Source organism: Phalaenopsis equestris, unplaced genomic scaffold, assembly GCF_001263595.1.
Source record: "Phalaenopsis equestris unplaced genomic scaffold, ASM126359v1 Scaffold000540, whole genome shotgun sequence".
In the NCBI taxonomy this organism is placed as follows: domain Eukaryota; kingdom Viridiplantae; phylum Streptophyta; class Magnoliopsida; order Asparagales; family Orchidaceae; genus Phalaenopsis; species Phalaenopsis equestris.
In genome coordinates, this window is record NW_018164980.1 from 108,249 (window position 1) to 121,539 (window position 13,291).

At 35.0% G+C, this 13,291-nt stretch overlaps 1 protein-coding gene across 1 annotated transcript in view; it reads left to right on the forward strand.

Moving 5' to 3' along the window:
• The window catches only part of LOC110028911, a gene marked incomplete at its 5' end in the record, with an annotated part of 117,098 nt that overhangs the window by 72,718 nt on the left and 31,089 nt on the right, over positions 1–13,291 (forward strand). Inside the window, 1 exon segment of the mRNA XM_020730960.1 lies at positions 10,780–10,815. Within this exon segment, the coding sequence (XP_020586619.1) occupies positions 10,780–10,815 (36 nt within the window).

Genomic DNA, 13,291 nt, shown 5'->3' on the forward strand with positions numbered 1-13,291 from the left:
TGTATATATATATATATAATTGATGAGTAGTATTTCGAGCCCAAAATGAGTCAAACACGAACGAATAAATTTGTTCGTGTTCGGCTCGTTAACAACGAGCTGTTTTGACAGCTCTACACGCGCCTCTACCGAGCGTGAAAGGAACAGGGAGGGAGATTGCTGGAAAGGAGGAATTTTGGGAGAGTAGGGAAGAATTTTGAAGCTTAGCATCCCTATTCGACCGAACAAAAGAAATAAAAATGGCGTAAGGTCGATGGGCTACAGTGTTGAGAATCAGGGAGAAAGATTGGGGATAATTAAGGTTTTATTAATTTAATAAAACCTATATTTTCAATATTTTATAATTTACAATCCATTCATAATTCATGTAAGGTGTTTTATATAGAATTAATCGATTTTATGTTTAGAATTTAATAAAATTATTTCGATCAAATTTAGGAAGTTGAAAAGTTTGGAGTACTTTTTACTTGTGTCGAACTTTATCTGATTTCTCAAAATTTGGGTGTTACAGTGTAGGCTTCAGTTGTTGTGGTGAGTACGGCTAGAGTAAAGAGCATAGCAGATGTTGATGTTGGCGTCGAGCCGCGATCGAGGAAGTCGAAGAGGAAGCTATTGCGACATATGTAGTGAAGCTTGTGCACTGTCGAGCAGGAGAGGAAGCCTGCGAGGGAGAGAGATCAAGCCAACTTTGGTGCGATTTGGTTCTTGCGGAGGGGAGGAAGATGAAGCCTTGGCGTGGTATAGGGCTCAACCAATGTAAGGTTTATTAAATTGATTTAATATTTAAATTTAATAATAATAATAATAATAATAATAATAATAAGATATTGATTAGAAAATTGTGGGGTTTCATAAACTAAATGCTTAGATAACGAGAAGCCAATAGTTTATTAAAATAATAAATTAACTAAATCTTAAAGTTTAAAGTGTTGAAATTTTAATTAAAATAGTGCAATATAATAATAATTCATAATTAAAATAAAACACAATAAAGTGAAAATTTGAAGTTTTTTTTATTTTATATGTGAGAAATTGATAGAAGTTAAGAGCAAACAAATCGTCTATCATCAAGACAAGTGCTCATAGTCTTTTAGTGTAGTAATATTTTATTTTTTCTCGATAAAATGCATTTATAATTTCTATTATAGTACTGCATATTGATGATTTATGTTCTAATGAATTTTGTTCATATTGTATAGATGACTTTGTTCTTTGTTTTACTCAATTTATCATTGAATCATGTACAAGAATATTGACTTCTATACAATCGATAATGAAATATTTGTTATTAAAAATGTAATATTTTTATAGTATGTTTGTGTGTGCTGTTTGCTTTGATTGAGCTTTTTTGGTATGATAACTGGCATAATGATGATTCAGCTCAATTTAAAACTCATGAAAATAAATATCTAGTTGTTGTTGATTGTTTACTTGATAATGGTTGGAATATGGAAATGAAGCTACATACATTTCAAAAATAAGGCTACATACATTTCAAACTGCTTATTACCAATAAGGAGTCCTTAAATAAGGCTACATACATTTCTAAAATTCCATTTGATAAAAACAGGAAGGATAAGACACTCCTTATTACCAATTCAAACTGCTCTATTATAAAAACTATATATGAGAAGCAATTTTTCTGGAATGAGGTAGAATGTGACAAAGTGATTTGGAATAAATATCTTTCAACTTCGATGTCTTTCTTTATTTGGAGAGTCTTTCAGGGTTTAATTCCAATGGATGATATTTTGAAATTAAAAGGCTTGAGATTGCATTCTCAATGTCTTTTTTGTAAATCCAATAAGGAGTCCTTAAATCATGTCTTCTTTACATGTGCATTCTTAGTCAAAGTTCGGAAAACTTTGGGTGAGCTGGTAAAATATTAACACCCCTCCTTCTAGCTGGGTGAATTTGGGGCATTGCAGGGAGGTTTGGCAGCATCCTCATTATAAAATACATATTTTCAATAAAGTTCCATTTATTACCTTATGGTTTATCTGGCTTGCCATAAATTCTTACAAACATGAGGAGATTTATATCAAGTAGGAGAGAATTATATCAAATATATTATCATACCTACATAAAATACGTCTACATCACAAACACAAACCTAGTTTATTTGCTAGGTGTGATGGTTTATTGGCCAAGGTTCCATCTAAGGTTCCATCTGTTTCGGTTCCATCTGTTTCAAATAGAAATTTGATCTCTCTAATTTGGTGGAAAACCATTTTTTCCTTGGATAAAGGTTAATACTGATGGCAGCTGGTGGAGTGGTAGTGCGGGCGCTTGTGCTGGTGGTGTTTTCAGATCTTTCTTTTGTAAATTTTTGTGTACCTTTTCTTCACCTTGTCTAATTGTTTGTGCCATAGATGTTGAATTACATAGAGTTTGGGTGGCTTTACATGTGGCTGTCATCTTTAAATGGAAATTCCTGTTTGTAGAATTAGATTCGACTGTGCTCCTGGATATTCTCAGGAATGATAAAGACCCACCTTGGTATCCTTCTGTCTATTTAAGTAAAATCAAATATCTCTCCACATAAATTGTTACTTCCTAAAATTATGCCCCAAGGGGAGCTAATAGACCTGCCAATTATCTTTCTACAACTGCTGCCAGGGATATGCAAGTAACATTACAATGCAAACCCATCCTCATCTCAAATATTTGCTTAATGGTGATAATATGAATTTACCATTTCTTAAAATTTGTTCTGGCTAATTTTTTTTCTTGGGATGTGCATTTGAGGTTCATTGAATGTTGGATCTATTGGTTTGCTTTGTTTGTCATTACAAATTGCTGTTGTGGGAGGGAGTTAAATGGAGGTCTACTTGGTTTTTGATGAACCTGCTAAAACGTGTTTTAATGTGCTTGTTGTCTTTGCATTTAGTCATAATTTTACCTTCCCTGTCTTATCTTCTCGAAGGCAGCTATGTTTTCTTTTGCAAATGATATGAAGCAGTGGATCTTTGGATAGATGAAAATGCATGCTATCTACTTATTAGTAAATTTTGCTTGTATAGCCTGTTATTTGGTGTTAATCTCTTCACACCAAATCTATAACTTAATTCTAGAGATAGTGCAACTGATTGTAGTTTAGGAGTATGAGTATTCACTGGCGTGTTTAGCTCACGGTTATTTTAAACTAATTTTTCAGGTTAAATAAGTGATTAAAAGACGAGCATAGACGAGAAAATTTTTAGAGAAGATGCTGGCAACCAGTAATAAAGTAAATTTAAGTATATCACTTTAATTCATTTAATTAATGGTTTTTTCTTTTTGTTAATAGCTAGTTATAAGAAAATCAGAATTTTATTTACCACCGTTCGTTCTCGCTTTGGTTAATTTCAAGCCTTGCGTCGGGTCGTGACACCCATACTGTTGAATGAGTTGTCCTTTGGGTTTATGTTGTATGTATTTAATGTTATAAATATTTCTCTATGCTCTAAAAATTCTATGTTTTTTGCATTTATTGCACTCACGTTATTTACTTAATATATCATTTCACTTTAAAAAATTTCTCATAAATATTTCTTTGGGCTTTAAAATTTAAGACCACAACAACAAAGTTTGTAAGCTTCAAAATCCCTAAATGGCCTAAAAATTCTGCAATTGCTTAGACTGAGAAAAATTGTAAATAATGGATTCACTCAATGGCAAAATGTTCGCATTATGTTTTTAAAAGCTTACATAACATTAAGATTGTTTTTATTGTTGTTTATATAGATGACATTATTATCATTGTATAATATAAAGAATATTTAGTAGACTTGTCCTCACTAGAGCATTTGATACCAAAGATCTTGAAAATCTCATGAACTTCTTTGTATTGAAATAACCAAACCAAAAGAAAGGATATTTATTAGTTTGAATATGTTTTAGACCTTCAAAAATTAATTTAAATATTCTATGATAAAACTTCACTCTTGCTTATGGTTCCACTATGAAAATTATAGTGGCTAATGGAAGTCCTTTTGTTGATAAAGAAAGATATCAAAAACTTGTTAGAAAGCTCATTTATCTCTCAATTACTACGAAAATTATGGTGGCTAATGAAAGTCTTTTTGTTGATAAAGAAAGATATCAAAGACTTGTTAGAAAGCTCATTTATCTCTCAATTACTAGGTCTGGCATTGGATTTTTTTTGTGTGATGATTAGGTTCATGAATAATGCAATGGTACACAAACGCTATCTATCAAATCTTGAAATTTCTAAAAGGGATCTTGAAAGAGAAATATATTTCTAGTAGACTTCAAAAAGGGACATTTTAACCTTGTTGTGGCTAGAGACTAAAACAAACTTTGGTAGCACAAAGCAATGAGTGTTGAAGTTGAGTATAAGATCATGTGTGATGATGTTTGTGATGGCATTTAGATTAGAAGGTCACATAAGGAGCTGTGCATTCTACCAAAATAATCCATAAACTATTCTGAGGCATTAAGATGACCATCGATGTTGTAAACAAAGTTATTCACCATGATATAACAAACATGTTGAAAATTGTTTGATACTTCACCGAAGAAAAAATTAAGGATGGGATCATATGACTTGTTTCACCTTATCAAACAGTTGCTATCATCATTAAACTTCGAATCTACACAATTTTGAGAACTTTTTGTCCAAGTTGAACATGATTGATATCCACAAGCCAACTTGACAGGGAGTGTTGGGTAGAGAATGTTGTGCAGTGAGCTAGATAGTTTGGAAATTTTTTCTAGAGATCTAAAGCAAAATTTTGAATAAAAGGGTGTAAAACAAGAAATCACAGAAATCTCAAAGAATATTAAGATTTAATGTGAGGAAAATCTAAGAATTGAAAAAAACCGCAAAGCCACACCAAATCAAAAAATTTACTATGAAACTTAGGAGAATTATACAAATTACACCACACATAAGCCTTTGTATATTTTAGAACTCAAGAACATTCTTTTTCCTCGCACAGAAGAACTTCAAAATCCAACCTTTAGACATGCGCTGATAGACTTTGACTTCCACAGTAAAGCCAAAGACTTCGCGAACTTCCAAAGGAAGTTGTTTACGCTGGAGCACCACCCCCAAGAGTTGGGTTCCAGCCACTCGAGTTCTTGATAAGTTTGTGCAAGGCTGCACCCCTCTTGGGCGTCGTAATTCCTTCTTCTCTGTTCCGGAAGCACGTTGTTGAGTGCTTAGGTTACCCCACTAGTGCCAGATCCCATTGTCGGTGTTGTGGTGCCTTCTAGGCGTTGGGATGCTTAAATTTTCTTCAATTATGCTCCACATATAACAATATTTCACTTGAAGACTAGTTGCAATCAATTCATCTCCTCTAACTATGTGACATCTTCATATTAATGACTGTGGTGTGGCTCAACGTCGATGTCAACATTCCTAAACTCCAAGTAAAGCCAAGCATAACTTCAATTTCTTAATTGTAGCAGCCATAGTCAATATTTCTATAGGATTTTCTATTGTGTGCACCTTCTCCAAAGATAATTGGTCATCTTCTAAGAGTAAATGAATGAATTGATACCTTAGCTAAATGTGCTTCGTTCTGGCATGAAGCGTTACATTTTTTGTTAGATGAATTACATTTCTACTATCATTAGAAGATTTTTATTCTATTTTTTATTGCCCAATTCTGCCATAAAGCTGTGCAATCAAATCATTTCCTTGTTAGCTTCAGTGATAGCAATATACACAATTTATGTAGTCGATAGTGCAACGATCTTCTATAACCTGGAAACCCAACTCACTGTTGTGTTCTCGTAAGCAAAGATGTAACAAATTGTACTTCTTCTGTTGTCAATATATCCTGCCAGAATTGAATCTATATATCTATGTGGATCAATCCCTGCACTTCCAAAACAAAGTGCTATGTTGATTGTTTCTCTCAATTATCTGATAATTCACTTTACCGTCTTCTAATGATGTTATTCTTCGATTGCTCACGTACTCAATGACCACTCTCACTACATTTGTAATAATGTTCTTGTATATATCATCACATATATCAAACTTCCAATAGCTGAAGAATAGGGGGTTCTTTTCATTTGTGCTTGCTCTGGTTCAAACTTTGGCGATTGTTTCTTAGATAGTCTAAAGTGATAGGCTAAAGGGGCGCAAATTGGTTTTGTCTCACTTATGTTGAATCTGTGTAGGATTTTCCCAACATATTTTATCTTAGACAACTTCAATGTACATGTATTCCTATCCCAGTTAGTTCTCTTACTGAAGATTTTCTTGGTTGGACCTAAATTTTTTATTTCAATTTTCTTTGATAATTGTTCTTTCAAGTCCTTGATCATTTTCACATTTGCTCCTGCAATCAGCATGTCATCCACATAAAAAAAACTCAATTTAACAATTAGTAAACTGTTTAATGAAACAACAATTTTCTGCTTGATATTTTGTGTATTAACTGTTTGACATGAATTTGTCAAATCCCATGTACCACAGCCTTGGTGCGAAATTCAGACCATAATGACTACTTCTGTCTACAAATCATGTCTTTTTTTTTCTTAGAACTTCATATCACTGTGGTTGCACTATACATATTTCTTCTAAATCACCATGTAAGATGGTCGGTATTTACATTCATCTACTCCAGATATAGATTTTTCTCTATTACTTTATTGAACACAACTCTGATAGTTATAATATTTACTACAGGAGAAAATATCTCAGTGTAGTCAATTGTTTCTTTTGTTAAAATAACTTCATAACAAGCCTCACCTTGTAGTATTTTCTACCATATGCTTCTTCTTTCAATCTATAAACTCACTTATTTTGTAGTGTTTTTTTGTCATCTGACAATTATTCTAAATTGTATGTTTGATTTGACATTAGTTACTATATCTCATCTCCATGGGAAACTTTTACTTCTTTGAATTTTCAACTCAAGTGGCCTCATCATATCACTCTGGTTCACCACTATTATAGCAGTTTATAGTACAAAGGACAATACCTTTGTATTGATTGTGTGATTATTTTAGACCTCCTCACTTTTCCAGCAAGTGTCTGAGAAACTTTTTGTGCTTCATCAGATTCAAGATCTTTTCTTTCTCCATCTTCATGATGACCAGTATCATTTATATTAACATATTTGGCGAGGTTTTCAGAAGTAATCGATGACAATCTTGAGTTCTATTTTTTTTCTTGTACATTTCCATGTTATTGAAAGTGAAATCTTTATTTTGGTAATCCCATAATTTGTAATCAAATTCATAAGATACCGAATGAAAGAGCACTTGACAGATTTTGAATCAAGCTTACCCGTGAATCCTGCATCAAACATCAACATATGATGAACAATCAAAAAATTTCAGGTGAGATAAATTTACCTCTTTATCACTAAGTTTTTTCAGATAAGCCTTCATTTAAAGATATCCACAGACCAAGATTTATTAAATAAACTGCAGTATTCACTATTTTTTGTCTAAAGCTACTTTGACAAGCCTGCATACAATCTCATACTCCCAACATGCTTTGTGATCGTCTTATTCATGCGCTCAGTAACATTACCATACGGTGATGTTCTTGGAACAGTCAACTTATGTCTGATTCCTCTTGAAGCACAATAACTCTTGAACCTTTGATCACAATACTCGTCACCAATATTTGAATTGAGACACTTTAACTTCAAACCTATTTCATTCTCAACCATGACTTTTCACTTTTTAAATAAAAAATACAATTTAAAAAAGTACTCTCTGTGATCATCAATTAAATGACAAAATATTGAGAATCACTAATAAACGGAGTTGGAGTTGGACCTCATATATCAATATACACTAACTTCAGTTTTTTGGACTTCAACTTTGACCCATTTTTAGAGAAATTTATATTATTTCGCTTGTCATATACGCAATATTCAAAAAATCTAAATTTATAGACCTTAAAGCATAAAGTTTATTCTTAGAAATGAGCGATTTCGTACCTTTCTCACTCATATGGTTAAGTCTGTGATGCTAAAGGAATGAGAACTCTAATGGATTCAGATCTCTCATTAATTAGGTAAAGGGTGTCTTCAATGCTGCATCAAGCCATCACCAATTCTCCTTTGGCCTCCTTTCACAAAATGCCTGTGAAAGTAGTCGCATACCATGACATTGCAAGCTGACTCACAGAAATCAAATTTCTCTTCAAACATGGAATGTTTATCTTCATTAAGCTTCCAAACTGATCCATTTGGCAACCTGATATTAATATCATCATTTCCTACAATATTGCAGGTCTTATTATCTCCAAAATGCACCTTCCCTAGATTATCTTTAGTGTACTTTTTAACCACCTCTTTGTGTGGCAAGCATGAAAAGAGACACCTAAATCCACTATATACGATTCAGTACTAATTAGGGGTAAAATAATGTGTCATCTTGGATTTCATCTTTGGAGACTTTTGTAGAAAGTTTTCTATTTGGACATCCACCACCAACCTCTTTAAAGCTTTGCAGTCTTTTCTAAATTAACATGTCTGTTTTTTCTCTCCATAACCAAGACTTTCCTCTTTTAGACTTGAATCTTTCTTTGTCTATGGATCCAGATTCCTTCCTTTAGTATCAACATTCAAATCATAATTGAATTTTGACCTCTAGTTTTCTTGTGAACTTCTTCATTCAGCACTAAGCCTACAATATCATCAAAGGTTAACTTCATGTTACTTGAAGAGTTACTACTGCAATAATTAGTCGATTCCAGCTATCTAGAGCAGTAGTACCATAACCTTGTCATCAAACTTGATGCCAACAAAGCACATCTCACTAGTTACTGTGTTAAAGTTTTTCAAGTGCTCAGGCACTGAGCTTCCATCCATCATCTTCATATCGAATGATCTCTTCATCAGAAAACTGTCTAAACTCGAAGGCCTCTCATACATTATTCTTGCTAGTGCAGTCATAAGATCAATGATAGTCTTCTCATTCATAATATTGAAAGAATAGATGAAAAAAGTGAAACTCGGATCGAATTTAGTGTTTTTCGATCAAGAATTTTCTATTCTTTCAAAGTCATCGATTCCAGCTTTTTGTTGATTTACATCCAATGGCAAACAAGTGCAAACAAGTTTTTTTTTTTTTTTTGATACTGTAAATATTTAATTTGCATTTTTCAGAAAGCAAAGTACGAACCATTGAACTTCTCTACCTTGTACCTTGCTTCTTCTATCATTACTCCCACTCGAACCAAAGATCTTAAAAAAATACCTCACTGTGATGTCACTTGTTGTGTAGTGAGATAGTGTGGAAACTAATTTGAGAGATAAGAAACAAAGTTTTGAACAAAAGTACACAATCAAGATATCACAAAACACCAAGATTAAACGTAGAAAACTCGAGAAAGGGAGAAAACTGAAGCGTCACACCACACTAAGAAATTCATTATGAAAAATGGGAGAATTGTAAAATTACACTACACTCGAGCTTCTTTACAGTTTGGAACTCGAGTTATTTTTCTTTTTTATCATAGAGCAGAACTTCGAAATCCAACTCTTTGATGCGGCAGACAGACAGACTTTCACAGCGAAGCCGAATACTTAAATTCTCGAACTGCGAAAGTAGTCGTTGGCCCCACTGGCACTAAGCGCCACTAGGCATTGGGACGCCCCAAGTTTCCACAATTAGGCTCCAAATATAACATAGGATTAATATTTTGCGAACTCCTTACTCAGTATGATGTGGTGTTGTGATAATCTGTTCAAGGAAATCTAATTATAAGGTTTCTATGTTTGTATTAAAGAAATTAAGATGGTCTTCAATTATTAGGAGACTGATTTGTTCCAGCTTTTTTATTTCTTCTCCTAGGTGGATCAAATAAAGCTGGCTGGAATGTTTTTAGGAGAGCTGTCCAGTTTAACCTGGACTCTTATATTCAAAGTTTAAAGTTGAAAGAAAATCAAAATTTTTCCTTTGTTCTCTATCCTTTTGAACTGTTAAATGCAAAACTTGTGCATAACTGATACAATTGGCGTTAATCATGTTTTTGTTAACTAATTTCACATGATACCCTGGGATTAACTGTATCTTTTGATTTTTTATGACATGTGCTTGGTGCGTTGCTAAGAGGTATTTGTGGTGCTTCAGTAGATGTTTACTCGGCACGTAAGAACACTGTTCGTATGCACTATCTGTCTATTATAATGATGAAATGGTGCATCCTGCAGTTCCCTAGAAAGTATATGCAAATTATGATGCTATGCGCTCTCCCCCCGAAAAATGCTGATGCTATTTTGTATCTTAGACTGTTGTTTATTATATTGTTTTCCCTAAACATTTCTCATTACTTAAAGTTACAATGTGAATACTAATGTATATTAAACATCAAAGAAATATTGCAACTCTGGGCAAACAAATTGGTTAAAACTGTTTAATTTCGTCATGAGTTATACGTTTTGATCTTGTAACCGATGAATAAGAATCTCTTTGCATGCTCTATTTTTTCCTTATAAATATGCTGATGTATGTCCAGAACATTAAAGAATCTACTGCGTTCCCTGCATGTCACATTTATCATATTTAGAGTGAGATTTCTGAGTTATGGAGAGGCTATGACAATATAGTTAAAGTAGCTGTTAAGGAGTTCTTTCGTTTTAAAGAAAAGAATAGCTTGCTTACCTGTTGCAGGTGAGGGACTATGTAATTTTTATCTGTTTTTGTTTCCTGCTTATAATTTGTTGGATGCTGTCCATCTCATGACCAGTTATATTGTGTCCTATTTCGATGTATCTGTAAGATTGGTTTGCTTGTGAAATTACTTATTTTTCCTTGTTTACCATGCTCGTTCAAATATTGGTTATATGTTTTCAGGTTCAAAAGTTTTTTTCAGCTAGTGGCAGCCATAAGGTATTATATTCTCTACATAATTTTTTTCTTCGTTGATAAACTATTGACTCTCTTGCTTTTTTCTCCTTGACTCTTCATCGTAGGAGTTTCTTGCACAGTTTGTCTTCTTGTTCTTTTTTTTTAATTCACTTTGCCTCCTGGAAGAACTAACTTGGGCATGGTGGCACTTTAAACATGATTATTAGATAGTGTTGTGTATTCATAGTTAAATTTCTCGACTGAATGCTCTAAGATAATTAATATGACATATTTTTATTGTACATATTTTACTTGTAAAACTAAAGATAAAAAGCATTAGGCTTATTGAGGTATCAATTTGATCACTATGTTTTTGTTTTGTTTGTTTTGGAGTAAAGTAGATGCATTTTTATACCGGATTTACTCCGAAAACAACAAATACAATTATTATTGCTGGAAATTAAAAGAAATACAGCAAGGGTTCATAAATTGAAAATAAAATGACACGATTGTAAACAATGCCCTATGTTAAGAGCGAAGGTGATGAACTCTGACTGGATAGCTGGTGTGGAGTGGTCGAAGAGGTTATGGCAGCAAGGAAGGGAGGGGGCAGAGAGGAAAGAGCAATAAGGTTGGCACTGGGAGGGATAGGCGGCAATAGGGAAGTGGTAAGAAGGGCCGGGCAGCAGTGGAGGTGAGGTAAGAGGGGTTTGGGCGGCAGAAGGGAAGCCACAAGACGGTTTGGCATCAGTATGGGAGTTGCAGTCTGAGCCTAGCGGCACATGGAAGTCATAGATGGGTTATGGCGGCATTAGAGGAGATGCGAGTTGAGCTTAGCGGCAACGAGGAAGCCGCAGATGGGTTCTGTTGGCAGTTAGGAAGATGTGAGTTGAGCTTAGCAGTAAGAGGGCAGCCGCAAGTGGGTTCCATCTGTAGCAAGGACGAGCAGGAGGAGGGGACAGCGCAAAAGAGATGAGATAACCACTACCTCGGAGTAGGATATAGCCGGAGCACCACCCATTCTCAGATACAGCCCTACAAAGGAAATGCTGCTGAACGACAGGAATCTGAAAACAGAAGATCAAAAACTGAACCTTAAGCAAGCAAATAACAAATATATAATAGTTGATGGAATAGTAATGGGTGGCCCCTCCCCTTTGGGCGGCAAGCAGGTACCCTTTGCCGGAAAATCAAATAGGAAAGAGACAGGGATCGGGCAGCAAACAGAATAGGAAGGGAGAGGTAGCGAGCAGCAACAGAGTAGGGAGGCTGGAGCGGCTCTCTCCTGAACCGGTCAGTTCAGGCATTAAGCTTTGTTTCACATTTGTTGCATGTGAGTTTCTTTTCAATCATCTATGAAATTAATTAAAAATGGGGAAAAGTAGAATCTGAGGATAACTTTTTGGATTCACAAAAAAATTATGGACCCGTCATGTCACTTCATGTGGTCATTGCCCTGTCTCGCTTGACATGTTGTGGATCGTGCTCTCCCTTATGCTTCAATCTCTCTTTGTGTGGTGCTGGTCATGTGGCATCTCTGTTGTGGCAAACCTTCGAGTATTGGCTCTTGAACTAATGCCTTCTCCAGCCTCAATGCCTAGGGTGATGGTGTTGCTGCTTCAACTTAGATCACTGTTCGTTAACTTCCATTCGTTATCTTGTGTGCGGCGTCATGCATCATTGCTTCTACTGGTTTTAAATCTTCCCTGGTATCCATTGCATCTATTTTGGCGCTAGTTATTTCTCTGTCTTGCTTTGTATGTGGCCACTCCTACACCTTGGATTGACCATTATGGAGTCTTTCTCAACTTGTGCTTAGAGGAATGGTCCTTTTGTTCAGCGTGTATTTTCTCAATTGCCTACGTATCTCAGTGAGATCCTATCTCAAATCATCACATGCTACCATCATCTTATCAAGCTAAACCATCACTCATTTTTCATGATGAATGGATCTATTAGTTGGCATTTTTTTCCTCCCTTGTTGGTAAGTTCTTATGTTTGCCACAATTTGGTGATTCTTCATAGATTCATTCTGATTTGTGATTGTTAAGGGATTACTCAATTGGGTTTATTTGTTTCTTTTCACGTTCTTATTAAGATTTTCCTAGAAATTTCTTGTTTTCTTCCTGTTGCTGGCAGTTTCTTGTTGTAGCCGACTCTTTTTTTCCCAGAGGCTTTCCCTGTTGATGTTTTTTGTCTCCCATAGACCGATTTTTCTCCTGCGGTGCTCCCAACCTGCTGTTTTTTTCCCTGCTCCGGGCTTTCGCTATTGTCGGCTTCTGTCTCCCTTGGACGATTTTTTTCACCAACAGACGGCTGTCTCCCATCTATTGACTGTTAGTTGTCGCCAGCTCCTTTCCAGCCGCGAGAGGTCACTGACGCCAGCCAGATTCAGCTTCATCTCTCTGCAGAACCGCCACTTGACTTGCCAGCGGTCTTTTTCAATCACTGAGGTCCTTGCCGCCGGCTTGCTCTCTCTGGCTAGTGCTTCCAGATTTTTGTTTTTGGTGGTGGTGGG